Here is a 13,343-nt window from a genome sequence, read left to right on the forward strand (position 1 = left end):
CTACGATTATACCAAAACCGCCAAGTCGTGAGATAGTTTATAGAGTCCACTTATGATAGGAGCAGTGCTGGCGCTAGAAGCAAAGCAAAGCTACGAACACCCCTGTCATTGAGCTTATTGGCGGGGTAACAATGTCGCCGAGCACTGTCAGATCGACATCTCTCAACAAATATACTGATCATTGGCCTATTTTCTATTTGGGGTTTACCTGCTTCCAGGCTACGGGTGTGCAGAGCCCGGAGAAGACATTGTACCTCCCCACGGCCGCGACCTTTGGCAGAGAGAATTGGTCATCGGCAGGTCACACATCTAGCCGTGGTTGGTCTTGACACCGTAGTTCTCAAGGCAGCATTCAGACTTGATTCTCGGATCCGAACGTAGGACGAAGAGAGGTGGACCAAAAGACGCTACACGTGTACTCCGGTGACGTCAATTTGCATGTGATTGTTTACAATTCGTGCTTCCTCAACAAACATCAATCGCTCCTTCTCTTGCAGCTACCCAAGAGAACCTGCTTCGTTGTTCTGTCAAGAGATATTATCCATCATGGCAGGCCCAATCGACACAGCAGCCGCTGCCTTCAACAAGTTTGTCTTGATATGGTTTCGAATCTATCAAATGGTCCTCGCCAAGATTCTCGCGCCAGACCCTCCACCTCCTGGAAAGACACTACGAAGACCTCGTATCGCTATCGTGGGAGCAGGACTTACAGGTGTCTCTGCTGCAGCACACTGTGTCGGTAATGGCTTTGACGTCCACATCTTCGAGGCAGGTCCTCGTGAACACCTGGGAGGGATCTGGGCAAAAGTCAACAACACGTCCGGTCTCCAGATTCACTCGGTCATGTACCGCTTCTTCCCAACCGTATTCTGGAATAAAGGCTACCCTAATCGCAAAGAAATCGTTGAGCAGATCGAAAAGGTCTGGAAGACATACAATCTAGAAGAAAAGACGACATTCGAGCACAAAGTCAACTCGGTTGAAGAAGACGACAAAGGCCGATGGATCATCAACAACAACTCAGACGAGAGGTACGATGGAATCATCGCCGCGGTCGGCAGTTGTGGTGATCCCAAAATGCCACACATCCCCGGGCAAGAGAAATTCAAGGGTCAAATCTATCACTCGAGTGAGCTTGACGGCAAGGACGTCAAAGACAAAACTGTCCTCATCATAGGTGGAGGCGCAAGTGCCATTGAGGCCATGGAGTTTACCACAAAAGCAAAGGCTAAGAAGGCGAAGATCCTCTCGCGATCTGAGAAGTGGATCATCCCGCGCAACCCTGTTATAGACATGCTACTCTCCTTCAACGTCTTCGGACAGGAGACTGTCTTCTCGTGGATTCCGGAGAGACTGCTACGCAAGTTCTTTTACCGTGATCTCGCAGATATTTCACCTCCACCTGGATCGGCTGGTCTGTTCGAAGAGACGCCTATGGTCAACAATGACGTCTTGGAGCAGATTCGATCTGGCAATGCTGAATGGCTACGAGGCGATATCCTAGAAGTGGAAGAGAACGGCATCAGATTCAACCGCCGCCAACAAGGCGTTCCTAAGAATGGTCCTGGATATGAGAAGGTGGAAGAAGGTGAAGTCATCATCATGGCAACAGGATACAAGCGTCCTAGTCTGAGCTTCTTACCCGAAGAGTGTTTCGCCGAGCCCTACTCTGCGCCCAACTGGTATGTTGTATTGTTCACCTCCACTTCTTTATACTATAGACTGACTCTGCTGCTGTAGGTATCTCCAGACTTTCCCTCCGCAGCACAAATCCATCTGTGCCAACAACTGCACCTACGTTGGCGGCATTGGCACTGTGGGAAACTTCCACATCGGCATCTACACCCGTATCCTGCTCATGTTCCTCCTCGATCCACTCACCAGGCCATCAACGTATTGGATGCAATTCTGGGTCGATATGACCAGATGGTTCAAAGCTCGTGCCCCGACTGGCGCATTCGACTTTTTCACCTACAGCGAATTGTTGTGGTGGTTCTTCTTTGTAAGTCACTCCACTCTTTCGACTTCTCGGTGACGATCACAAGGCTGACTCTATCTACAGTGCGTGACCATCAATCCGTTCAGATGGAAGTGGGCCATCTTTGTGTTTACCGGTGTAGGTATCGGGCTGCCTCTGAACGTGGTCGAAAAAGAGGATAAGATCAGAAATGGACTCGGCAGGCCGGCTGATCACAAGACGCATACCTACTAGCTTTCCAATACAAACATATCGTTCTTGATATCGAGTTTGCTCTTTCCACCATCTTTTATTTTCAAGTCGTGCCGGGTCACGACGACTCATATTACCGCCGAAAGCGAGCGAACTTTTCCCAGTCATCTTAATATGCACCTACGGTACGTATAGTCCAGCCACACAAGCTATCACTGAGCATTATAGATGCTCTGGTAGCCATGTCCATGGTACAAGTCGTAGGATATCTCATCAAGAAAGGATGGCTCGTTGACGGCTCAATTAGATGCTGACCAGGGTTGCCCAGCCAGAAACCGAGATGAGCTGTTTTCCCTATCATTTGAGCATTAGTTCTTAGAGAGTATATTCATCCCACCTTGTACCTCTCCGCGGCTAACATTGACCCTCTGAGCAGACAATACCGTGAAGAGCAGCAAGATGTGTAGCATCTGGGAAGGAGACAGCCAGGTGTTCGAGATACAGATAGGTCTGGGCCTATACGTCCTCACTCATTATACACGGCAAACAAAGCATGATTAGAAAGGACAAACTTTCATATTTCGTGAGAAACACCTCTCGCCCTTGAGTCGCTAGTTCTACACTACAATTTGTTTCGCCAAAAAAAAAGACAAGAAACGAGTATCGCAAACTAAATAGAGCAAAAGACACAACACAAACACCCATATCCTCCTTCTTTTCAATCGTTAGTAATAAATCCCAATTCTCATTCCTTCGCTTTCATCGGAGACCCCGTCAATAGAAGAGAAAAGAAAGATAGAGCAAAAGGCGTAGCGAAGACACATCCGAGGTGTACTTTGCAAAGCAACAGAAAAGCGACGCCCTGTGTAATAGGGCTTGGTATCGGTGAAGAGCAAAAACAAACTGGCAGCAAGGGAGTGTTGCGTGGTGGCAGAGTTTGCACCATGAAAGAAACGAATTATTAACACAAGCTCAGACACGAGGCTTCTTCCAGTAGTATTGCTAGAAAAAAAAACAGTCAGCACATGCAGTCGATGAGGTTTAGGAATGGCACTTACCTTATGTTGTTTGCGGGTCGATCTAAGAGGGGGTTTGGCGATGCTCACGGCAGCGCGTCGATGCTCGTCGGTGTCCATCTCGGGCACATAGTAGAACTCATCTTCCAGAGCTTTACCAGCGGCATCCTTGCCAGAGCGAGCAATCTCGCCGACACAAGGGATTCTATCCATAAGGTCTTTGAGCTCTTCCGAAGACAAAGCCTTCTCGCCAAAGCTGCGGCCACCCTTCATCTCGGCTGGAAGGTTGTTGTAGATGGCCGAGATGGGCAACGAATGGATGCGCGTGAAGGCCAATTGGTTGATGATGTGGTTCTTGACAGGCGAGAGGTTGCGAATGGCTTGGGAGGTCTGGGTATCGGTACGCAGCTGATTAGTGGCCTTGAGAGTGATCTTGAGGGGAATGCGTGGACGTTCCTCCTCTTTGCAAGTCGACTTGAACGACTCGAAGCGTGAGAGGAGATTGTCGCCGTATGGACCGAAAGAGTGAACAATAGGATCGTTCTCTTCGTCGTTCTCAAGCGCTTCCTCGGGGGCATCAGAGGGGTTTGTGGTCATGGACTGCTGTACGCTGGCCTTGGTAGGGGTGGGTGTTGAGCGGTCGACAGGTTCGGGAGAGAGCCTGGTTGCGGGCATGGGGGTCGACGAGGCAGGCAGATCATCAGCTTCGGCAGGCTCGTTGTCTTCGTAGACGTGTACGGGGCCAGGACTGCTAGGGAGGTCGAAGGGATCGGCAATGAACGTCTCTGAAAAAGTGTCGTTGACGGTGTCGTGTTGGTTGGGCGAGGGTGATTCTGGCGAGCGAAGTCTGGGTAGGACGGGAGGAGGGCTGGAGGCGATCCTCTCAGGTGCGGCACTGTTCTCTCTGCTGACCGACGACTCGACGTCCCAGGGACACTGCTTCTCTTCCTGCGGCCATGCGAGCAAGACACGCGTTTCCTGAACATCAATCATGATCTGAGAGCCGGGCTTTTGTGACACGAAGCTTTCGCCCTTCGCCAACTCAACGACAGATCCCTGGTAGTGGACCTTTGCTCCGTTCCACCCTAGACACTGGACGACCATCTCGCCAAGAAGACGCGGACCGTCGGGTGCATTGTACGTGGCTTTGACGTGGACGCGCGAAATCAGGCGGTTGGCTGACAGCTGATAGTCGGAAGAGTTACTCGAGCGGCCCATGAGCAGAGCATCTCCATTCAAGGGTAGTTTGACAGTGGGGACGGCGCCCAAGGGAGCCCTTTCGGAGAGCGATGAATAAGACGCGGTACGTTGCAGGCCAGGGACGCGTCGATTTGGCGATGACGAGAGGATACCGGTGGCAGAGGTTGGCATGGGAGTAGGGTAGAAGTTGCGCGTGTCGTCTTCATCTTGTTTGAATTTGCGTTTCAATGCTCTTGGGAGACCACCGGGGGACGACGACAATGGCTCGAACGCCGGTAGCAGCGAGGGCCTTCTGACGGGATCAGGCTTCTCGGTCGAAGGGATTACCTTGTTTGCATGAGAGATCGAGTCCATGATGAGGACTTGACTCTTTGTTCTGCTCTGCACACGCGTGAGATGCCCGTTCTCTGCTCACGCGTGTCAGAACCGTATTATATCGAGGACAAGACGGTGAGTGAATTGTCGAATGCTCGATCAGACGGCGGATTAATAATACTGGGTATCAAGAGAGGGCAATGGGCAATTGATTGAAAAAGAGAGTGGTCGTGGTCGTGGTCGTGTTCAGAGGTGCAGAGAGGAGGAAGGCCTTGCTGAGAGGGAATGGGAACGCGAGCGCGTTTCGCGACTGCCAAAGCTTCCCATAGACTCCACCAATACTCGGCAGGTACGACTTTATGACTTTCTTTTCTGCCCTGTTGTTTGCTCTTCTTCCTTGGTGAGTACCTGCAATCGATTCACTCTTGATCCAGAGTAAAACTCAAGTCTCCAACATCTTGTCAGAGGCACAGAATGGTGCATGAATAGCCAGTAAATCAAGTCTGCACTAACCGTTGTGCATGGTTAAACATTTAACCATAATGTACCTCGATTCATAAACCCTAACAGCCCAGCCACTTCTGCACCGATCCATCCATCAAATGACGACAAAACCACGTCTGTCTCGTGCCTTGGTTTTCAAGGCAGCTATGCCGCCTCTGCTCAGCATAACCCTGTCTCTGGTCCTGATACATTCTTATGCCGAAGCAAATTGCATATCTAGATCGAGCATTCCAGTCACCACGACAGCAAGACGTTGATCGGTAACCTGTTTCGATTGATATCACAAAGCACAACCGTACAAATCAATTGCTTGTCAAAACATCATCTATTCAGGTCCATCATGTTTCAACTGACTTAGCAAATCTGCAAGTATCTCTAGACTTTTGACTGAGCGAATGTCAAAGCAATTTGATGCTGCCAAGTCAAGGCAGGTGTTGTTAGGGAAACAACGAAACCGATATCAAAAAATGTTCACGAGATGCTGGTAGTGAAAATGGTGTTAGATTTGAAGCTACCTTTCTGCTGTTTTTGCAGGGTTCTGCACGTTCGTCTAGAGTGACATGATTAGATGTTCGTTGTGTCAGGTCGCTCTTCAAGTGCACTTCACAAGTTTGGTTCTCTTTGTTAGACCTGGACGACTGATGCAGGCATGTCGAGGGGTCGCGACCGAACACCGATGAGAAGAGCCGGGACGGTGAACAAGATTTCGAAAAAATCGACACGAGGTAGAAACGTCACTCATATCACAATGATCGAGGACGAGAGATGGGGGGCATGACTTTTTTCTTTCTTGCATTCGGACGTCAACGCGGGAGAGTGATGACATTTCTCAGCTACCACTACTCGCGGTTCGAGCATCTGGTTGAGACGCCGTGATAGATCCCTCCTCCCCAAACGCCTAGTCCCTTGAGGTAACGAAGCACAACAGCCAAGACAGCAGTGGGGCGAGTAGTTTACTTCAGCTTCTTCTTGGGGCGGAGCTGGTTGGTGTGACCGCACTTCTTCTTGCGGCAGTTGGTGGCACGAGGGGGAAGACGAGCCTGTAAAGAGGAGCGCCATGTCAGAAATATTCTTCATCATCATCATCTTGTTCGTCCGTCGCATCGTGGTTCTTCTGCATGTCTTCTTCTCTTGCCAGGTGTGTCGCGTGTGTCCGGGATTGAGGGTGGGAGCGTGGCGACTTACGTAGCACTTGCGGCAGATCATCTTCTCGCAGTTGTACTTGGAGGCGAGGGCCTTGAGCGAAGGCTCAATGATACCACCACGGAGACGGAGGACAAGGTGAAGAGTCGACTCCTTCTGGATGTTGTAGTCGGAAAGGGTGCGGCCATCCTCAAGCTGCTTTCCGGCGAAGATCAGGCGCTGTTGGTCTGGGGGAATGCCCTCCTTGTCCTGGATCTTGGACTTGACGTTGTCGATGGTGTCGGAGGACTCGACCTCAAGGGTGATGGTCTTGCCCGTAAGGGTCTTGACGAAGCTGCATGGCGATTACTGTCAGTGGGAGTCCGGTGTGCGTTGCGGTGCGCGGTCGCGGTGCTGGCTTTCGGAGGGCTTACATCTGCACTGTGACACAAATTCATGTTAGCGACGTTCAACATGCGACAGCATTAAGCTCTGTATAGCACTTACTGGTGACGGTCTTCGTGTGCTGAATACAATACCTACGTGACGAGAAGCGTAGTTTCGTCAAAGTCCTCCAGCCAAGGGCGAATTTGCGCTCGTGGGTGGTCCGACGTTAATCCGGTCCCGATCTACCGAGCATCATGCCAAGCCTTTTCTGACGGCCTGCCTGCATCCTCACTTCGAACACTTTGTTGTCCGGTTTGCTCACAAGAGAAATAAAATTGGTAATTGGAGTTCCAATAAATGACCCAACAACCTCATGAGCGTGTGCTATTTCGTGAAGGTGATTCTGTGGAAGCGAAGCGTGAGAACTGACGGCAGGCCTATGTGCTAAAGGCTCTACTTACCTCTCACGGCTACACTCATGCGGATTCACAGCTATTGAGACGAACAGTGTCTTCCGAATGGTTGATGGGATCATAGAGGCTCGATGATAACACTCTGTCAAGTGGAAGGGTTCTCTTCGGTAAATGTGCTGTACATTGCTGTATGTATTTCTTGACATAAATCTGCTTACACGGCAGAACAAGCCTTCAGCCAGTTCATCGTTGGAGCACACGCGTCGATTTGTCTGAATGAGCCTGCTTGACACCACTTGCCTACTTTTTTCTCTCATTGCTCTCCCATCTTTCCAACCTCCTCTCCAGGAAAAAGACGCACTTCACTAGTGAGCCTACAGGCAGTGCAACCAGATCAGCAGCCTCCTCATAGAACTCTCTCGCGTAGCCCTCAAGTTCTGCAACACTTCGATATCGCTTGTAGCTGTTGCCCGGGCGCTTCACACTAGGCTCGGTGGATTTGACATCCGCCTTGACCCGTGCGGGTCTAAGACTGCTCTGAACTTTCCTCAGCCGCTCGTCTCCAGGCACCGTCTCTCCATCTCTGTCTACATCCATAGCGTCGTGTACACTCTGTGTGGTACGTTCGATAGGAAACAGGCGATGCAATGCTCTGCGAAACTCGGCCTCTTTACCTATTCTTCCCTTCTCGCGCACAGTCTCTTCTGCAAAGACCGAGCCATACCAATCCATATAATCGTCGAGTTTCTCGTCAGACATGTCGAGTATGTCCTTTTCTTGAACTTGCATGGCTTCTTGGTAACCTAGTGGAGTTTTCGATTTGGTGGTGTCGTTGTACTCCGCTCGTGCCTTACTCCAGTTTGACCAGTCCATGCTAAGTGCTGAAAGCTCAGTTGGGTTCTTTGGGTAGCGTTTCACATTGTCCAAGGGAAACAGCAGCTTTGTCGCAATGACAAGTGCGGCCATCAGTCGAGCTTCGGCGTATTGGAGTATACGGTACCTCGAGGCGCGTTTCGCCTGAATGTCATAGACGAATACGAGGTCAAGAAATTTCGCTAGACGCAAAGTCGCCGAATATATCTCCAACGGGAGTGCGAGAGCTCTGATCCATCGGTACAGGATAAGGACGTGATTTATAGGTGGCGTCGCCATGCCAAAGGCACGATCGAAAGCTGTGATATTCTCGAGGACAGCCTGTTGCACTGCACCGGGACTCAATATCTCTTGTGGATCCAAGATCCTGTGATAATTGAACGGCAGACGTAGTTTCATCGACTCGGACAGGGCTCTGACAGCTCTGTAGTAGATCAGATCACCGCTGGCTGCCCATTCATACAAGTCGCCAACGGTGACCGGCAGTCTGAGCAGTAAGCTGCCAATGTAACAGATGCTCAGGGCATCGACAAGTTTGGGGATAGCATCGTTTTTGCTCTTCCTCGCCTTGCGCTTTTGTGCTGTGTCGTCGGTCCTCTCAGCCTCAGATTGAGAACTGTAGAACTGTGAACTCTGTTCGGCCTCGCTCTCTGATTCATAGCTGACTCTTGATTGGAGGCTCTGTAGACGGAGAGCCCAGATGTCACGTACCACTGTCTATATGAGGTCAGTACCGGCGCGTCCTGACAAGACACAAGTCATGGCTTACTTCCAGCTCATTCGGGAGGTGTTTTGTATTGATCAGCCAATGTACCTGTTTCCATAGGACGAGTTGGAAACACAGCAAGTAGTGTTCGAAAGCCTTTTTACCAGTCAAAGCTGGAGGACTCAGCAATTGTATTTAGCAAATGAATGAAAACTTACCAGTTTCGACGTTTTCTTCGACATCTCTCGCCCTTCGTGCTTTTTTACCAAATTGTGGCACGCCGTCTGTATCCTCGGCTACTTGTGTGCCTCGCTGAACTAACCGTCAGATATGTTCGATACATATTCAAACATTATGGAGAATCGGAAGACTCACCGTCCACTGACGATGTCCTTCCGAGCAGTACGTGAATCCATCATCTCCGACCTGGAATGATGACGAACCACACCCCGCCTCGCACTCGAACTCCATTTATCCAGGTGGATGAGAATTGTGTGTTTTCTCGATGATCATTATATCATGGTATAAGATGATACGAACATCCGTTGACTTGGCCGATGTTCAAGTGTGAGAAAGGCGGACGCAAAGCTTGCTTGTATTTGGCTGTCAGAATTTCTTGCCGCAACAGGCAGGCACCAAGACTACAACATCACTTTGAGAACATCACCCTTAATCGAGAACACCTCTTCTCAGCCTTAGACAATCCACATAAGTGCTCAAGGACATCTTCCTGGTCGATTTGCTAGACAGACACGCGACAACGACAGATATTGGGCAGCACATACCCAGCTTCAGGTGACACCCTGTCGGGCTGCTGGACTCCAGCCAATAGCTCAACAATTGTGGGTAATAACGAACAACAAAGCTCTATAAGAAACATTTACCTTGATGGAAGATCCGCTCGTCGGTCGAGATTCAGGTCTACAACTTTATAGATTGCTAAGAGACAGTTTCTAGCTGATACATGACGCACGTGCACTGATATGATTTGTTCGGAAATTGATTTGCATTGAGTAGATTTTTGTTTGAAAACCATCGCTTCGTGACATTTTATTGTCTAGACACGCACGTCAACTCGCCCGTGGGAAAGAAGGGGGTCGTAAAGAAAAAACATGCGGCTAGATGCCGTCGAGATCGAACAAAAAGCTTGCAGCAGCAGCGGAGGGCAAGCACGACCAGACATCCACTGTGCTGGGCGGTAGAGTTACAATGCTCGTGTGGCGCCGAAGCAGCGCGAGGAAAGCGCTGTCTCGATATGTTGGATGTGCAAATCGTTTAACCGGACTTGGGAGCCTCCTTGGCCTCAATGGCGCACTCCTCACCCATGGCAGTAAGAATGATGACGTCTGAACAGGTGGTCAGCTACTGGAGACAGGTGGTGATAGCAGCGGAATAACTTACTGGTATCCTTCTGCTCCTCGTTGAAGAGCTTGTTGATGCGCTCACCGATCTCGTTGTCGGGGACCTTGACGTCGTCCTTGGTGGAACCGTCGTCAAGCATGAGGGAGAGGAAACCGTCGTCAGTGATGTCGAGCTGGCACAAGAGTCAGTATGAGGAGTAGTGGGGGCAGATGTCGAGGCAGGAACTCACGAGCTGGTACTCGCGGCGGGAGACGTTAGGGACGTCCATGTTGTGGGTGGAGGGAGACAGATCCTCGAGCTTCTTGCCGGTGAAGATGTCAATGGCGACCAAGTGGACCTTGGCGTGACCGTGCTTGCCGGTCTTGGAAGTCGACATGTCGACGATCTTGCAGGGACGGCCCTTGATGACGACGTGGCCGTTCTTTCTCAGGGCAGAACACTGCATGGGGTAGGTGGTGGAGGCACCGGCATCGGTGGACTCGAAGGTGTGCTGCTCGTGCTGCAGGACGGGGTGGTCAGCATGTTGAGCAAGCGGACGGCGGGAATTGGGCGTGTCGGCTTTGTTGTCGCGGCGCGGGGTCGTGTCTGAAGAACCGCGCAGGACAGCAGAGCTTCGGGCGAGAGCTGACGTACCTGGGCGTCGTTGTCGGCCATTTTGACGGTGTTGTGGTGGTAGTGGGGTGGTGATGGGTGGGAGATGGGAGTGTGGTGATAGAGATGGCGAAAGGATGAAGAAAAGGATGAAGTCGAAAATTAGTGAAGTGGGGAAAGGAAGGCGCGGCGCACGGACGCCCTAGACCGCGCAGCAGCAGCAACAAGCAGAGCAGAGCAATCTCCAGGTGAAGTCGAGCCCGCCAACACCAAGGTGCTCCCCGAGCGCCGTCTCACTCGACTCCTCGAACCCCTCCCACCACGCTGTCCGATCGCCCCGTCTCGCGCGTTCGACCGCCAAACCGCAGATGGCATGTGGCTAAATCGCTACTCCCAACACCCGTCGCCGTCGTCTTCGCCAGCGCCCCAACGACGACCCAGTCACCTTGCCCCGGGCCCCCTTCCCCACAGACCTGCCATCGCGAACCGCTCTTCCTCTCTGTCTCTCCTCACCAACGGATCTACCGATAGCCTGCCTGCTGCTGCGAGATACCCGCCTGCCCACTCCAACCTACGAAATCAGCTCGATGCTTCTCCTGTTGACAATGTTGCCCATCCACTCGACGTCCTGCGCGACATCTTAGCTCCCGTGCAATCTGCTTCCCTCTCCTCGGATCCCACTGCTCACCATGCTGCAAACATTGATCTCGGCGAGCTGAGTCTCCAAGAGTTTGCCGATGCTCCTCCAGCTTCGGACCCGCCTTCCGAGCAGCCGTCTGTCGAAGAATGTATGTTGGCACGCCCTCGTTCATCCTGGTACCCCACCTGAAGCTTAGGTTTGTCTAGTCGAGAAGGATAAAGCCAAGTTTGAGGATTTGCACAAGTCCATTGTCGCCTGTGATGAAGTCCTCAAGTCTGTCGAGAACTACCTCACCAGCTTCCAGGCCGACCTGGCCGCTGTTTCTGCCGAGATCGAAACACTACAGAATCGCTCATCTGCTCTCAACACCAAGCTTGAGATGCGCAAGCAAGTCGAGAAGCTACTCGCGCCAGAAGTCGACGCCTTGACCATTTCACCATCTGTTGTACGGAAAATCTCAGATGGACCCATTGATGATGCGTGGATCAAAGCTCTGGAGGATCTGGAGAAGAGATCCAAGACCATTGACTCGAAAGCGCTCAGGTCCAAAAGTGCTGCAGATCTCAAGCCACTGATAGATGGCCTCAAGAACAAGGCTGTGGAGCGCACTCGTGATTATGTCGTGACCCAAATCAAAGCATTGCGCGCTCCTGGAGCCAACGCACAACTACTACAGCAGAACAACTTCATGAGATACAAGGATGCATTCCAGTTTCTGGACCGCCACCAACCCCAGTTGGGCCAAGAAATTGGCCGCGCATATATCAACACCATGCGCTGGTTTTACCTTCATAACTTCTCACGCTACAAAGCATCCTTGGAGAAGATGAACATTCACATCATCGATAAGACCGAAGTCATGGCACAAGACGAATCTACAAAACGAACGACCGTGGTCTCTGGCTCACGAACACAGGCTGCACCGCATGATGCATTTTCGCTCGGTCGTCGCATGGATATGCTCAAGGGAAGCTTCAAGTCAGCTCTGTCTTCGCATATTGCAGAAGAGGACAAGTCTGCGCATTACCTGGAAGCGCCGTTCAGAGCCTTCAACCTCGCGCTGATGGACAACGCTTCAGGCGAGTACTCATTCCTGACCGGCTTCTTCTCCAAGCAGTCGTATCATGAGGTCAACCGGAAGTTCACGGAGATATTTCAACCAACATTTGCTCTCGGCCAGGCTTTGACCAAGCAATTGATCGACCCGACTGTTGATGCCCTGGGTCTGTTGATCGCCGTCCGTCTCAATCAACAGTTTGCTTTCGAGCTGCAGCGAAGAAAAGTACCCGCCATGGAAGGCTATGTGAACGGCACGAACATGCTCTTGTGGCCACGCTTCCAGATAGTCATGGACGCTCACTGCGAATCCCTTCGCAAAGCCACTTCTTCACTCTCAGGACGTCCGGCAGGCTCGGCACTCAGTCTGACATCTTCGGCATCCGCACCGCAATCGATCGCACCGCATCAAATAACCCAAAGATTTGCGAATTTCACTCAGGGGATTCTAGCATTGAGCAGCGAGGCTGGTGACGATGAGCCGGTTCACAACAGTCTTGGGAGATTGCGTAACGACTTCGAAGCATTTCTGACAAAACTCAGTAAAAGTTTCGCGGAGCAAAAGAAGAGAGATCGCTTCCTTGCGAACAACTACTCGTTAGTAGGCACCATCATCGCTGAAACAGAGGGCAAGATGGCCGAGGAGCTCAAGGCACACTTTGCAGAGAAAGCAGAAGAATTTGGGGGTCGATAGCCGTGATCTCAAACATGATGGATAGTTGACCACTTACTATACGGACCCTTGATGACGATTGAAGGTGGAAAGTGGAAATGATGGAAGCGAGAAGCTTCATATGTAACGAGTAGACATGCTACATTCAACCCCAGTTGAACCGCAAATCTAGAGCGTGATATGAATGACGAGCAATCATGCGTGCAGATACGGTGAGACATACCTAGATTGGTAGCAGCATGGGAAACAAGCAAAACGGGTAAGCGAGACAGACTCTCGGGCATGAATTAAGAACAGCGCGACGAGTGGATTTGC

At 51.2% G+C, this 13,343-nt stretch overlaps 5 protein-coding genes across 5 annotated transcripts; 2 read left to right on the forward strand and 3 right to left on the reverse strand.

The window, feature by feature from the left end:
• Positions 1 to 546: 546 nt before the first annotated feature.
• On the forward strand, positions 547 to 2,212 carry M436DRAFT_52805 (FAD/NAD(P)-binding domain-containing protein; the record flags this gene model as incomplete). Its single annotated transcript, XM_013569357.1, has 3 exons — positions 547 to 1,682; positions 1,741 to 2,002; positions 2,063 to 2,212. The coding sequence occupies 3 exons, from the start codon at positions 547 to 549 to the stop codon at positions 2,210 to 2,212; spliced, it is 1,548 nt and encodes a 515-aa protein (XP_013424811.1).
• Positions 2,213 to 3,148: 936 nt separating this feature from the next.
• On the reverse strand, positions 3,149 to 4,674 carry M436DRAFT_9690 (uncharacterized protein; the record flags this gene model as incomplete). Its single annotated transcript, XM_013569303.1, has 2 exons — positions 3,149 to 3,172; positions 3,229 to 4,674. Coding segments are annotated over 2 exons (1,470 nt in total), but the record flags the coding sequence as incomplete, so codon positions are not given.
• A 2,753-nt stretch (positions 4,675 to 7,427) lies between these two features.
• Positions 7,428 to 9,177, reverse strand: M436DRAFT_74930 (uncharacterized protein; the record flags this gene model as incomplete). Its single annotated transcript, XM_013569490.1, has 4 exons — positions 7,428 to 8,717; positions 8,770 to 8,879; positions 8,925 to 9,018; positions 9,082 to 9,177. The coding sequence occupies 4 exons, from the start codon at positions 9,175 to 9,177 to the stop codon at positions 7,428 to 7,430; spliced, it is 1,590 nt and encodes a 529-aa protein (XP_013424944.1).
• Positions 9,178 to 9,981: 804 nt separating this feature from the next.
• M436DRAFT_52868 (eukaryotic translation initiation factor 5A-2) lies at positions 9,982 to 10,722 on the reverse strand (the record flags this gene model as incomplete). Its single annotated transcript, XM_013569366.1, has 4 exons — positions 9,982 to 10,052; positions 10,108 to 10,240; positions 10,298 to 10,567; positions 10,702 to 10,722. The coding sequence occupies 4 exons, from the start codon at positions 10,720 to 10,722 to the stop codon at positions 9,982 to 9,984; spliced, it is 495 nt and encodes a 164-aa protein (XP_013424820.1).
• Positions 10,723 to 11,032: 310 nt separating this feature from the next.
• On the forward strand, positions 11,033 to 13,049 carry M436DRAFT_52615 (putative GARP complex subunit; the record flags this gene model as incomplete). The annotated part of the gene is made up of 2 exons (XM_013569333.1): positions 11,033 to 11,447; positions 11,506 to 13,049. The coding sequence occupies 2 exons, from the start codon at positions 11,033 to 11,035 to the stop codon at positions 13,047 to 13,049; spliced, it is 1,959 nt and encodes a 652-aa protein (XP_013424787.1).
• Between the last annotated feature and the right edge of the window lie 294 nt (positions 13,050 to 13,343).

Source organism: Aureobasidium namibiae, assembly GCF_000721765.1.
Source record: "Aureobasidium namibiae CBS 147.97 unplaced genomic scaffold scaffold_15, whole genome shotgun sequence".
Classification (NCBI taxonomy): domain Eukaryota; kingdom Fungi; phylum Ascomycota; class Dothideomycetes; order Dothideales; family Saccotheciaceae; genus Aureobasidium; species Aureobasidium namibiae.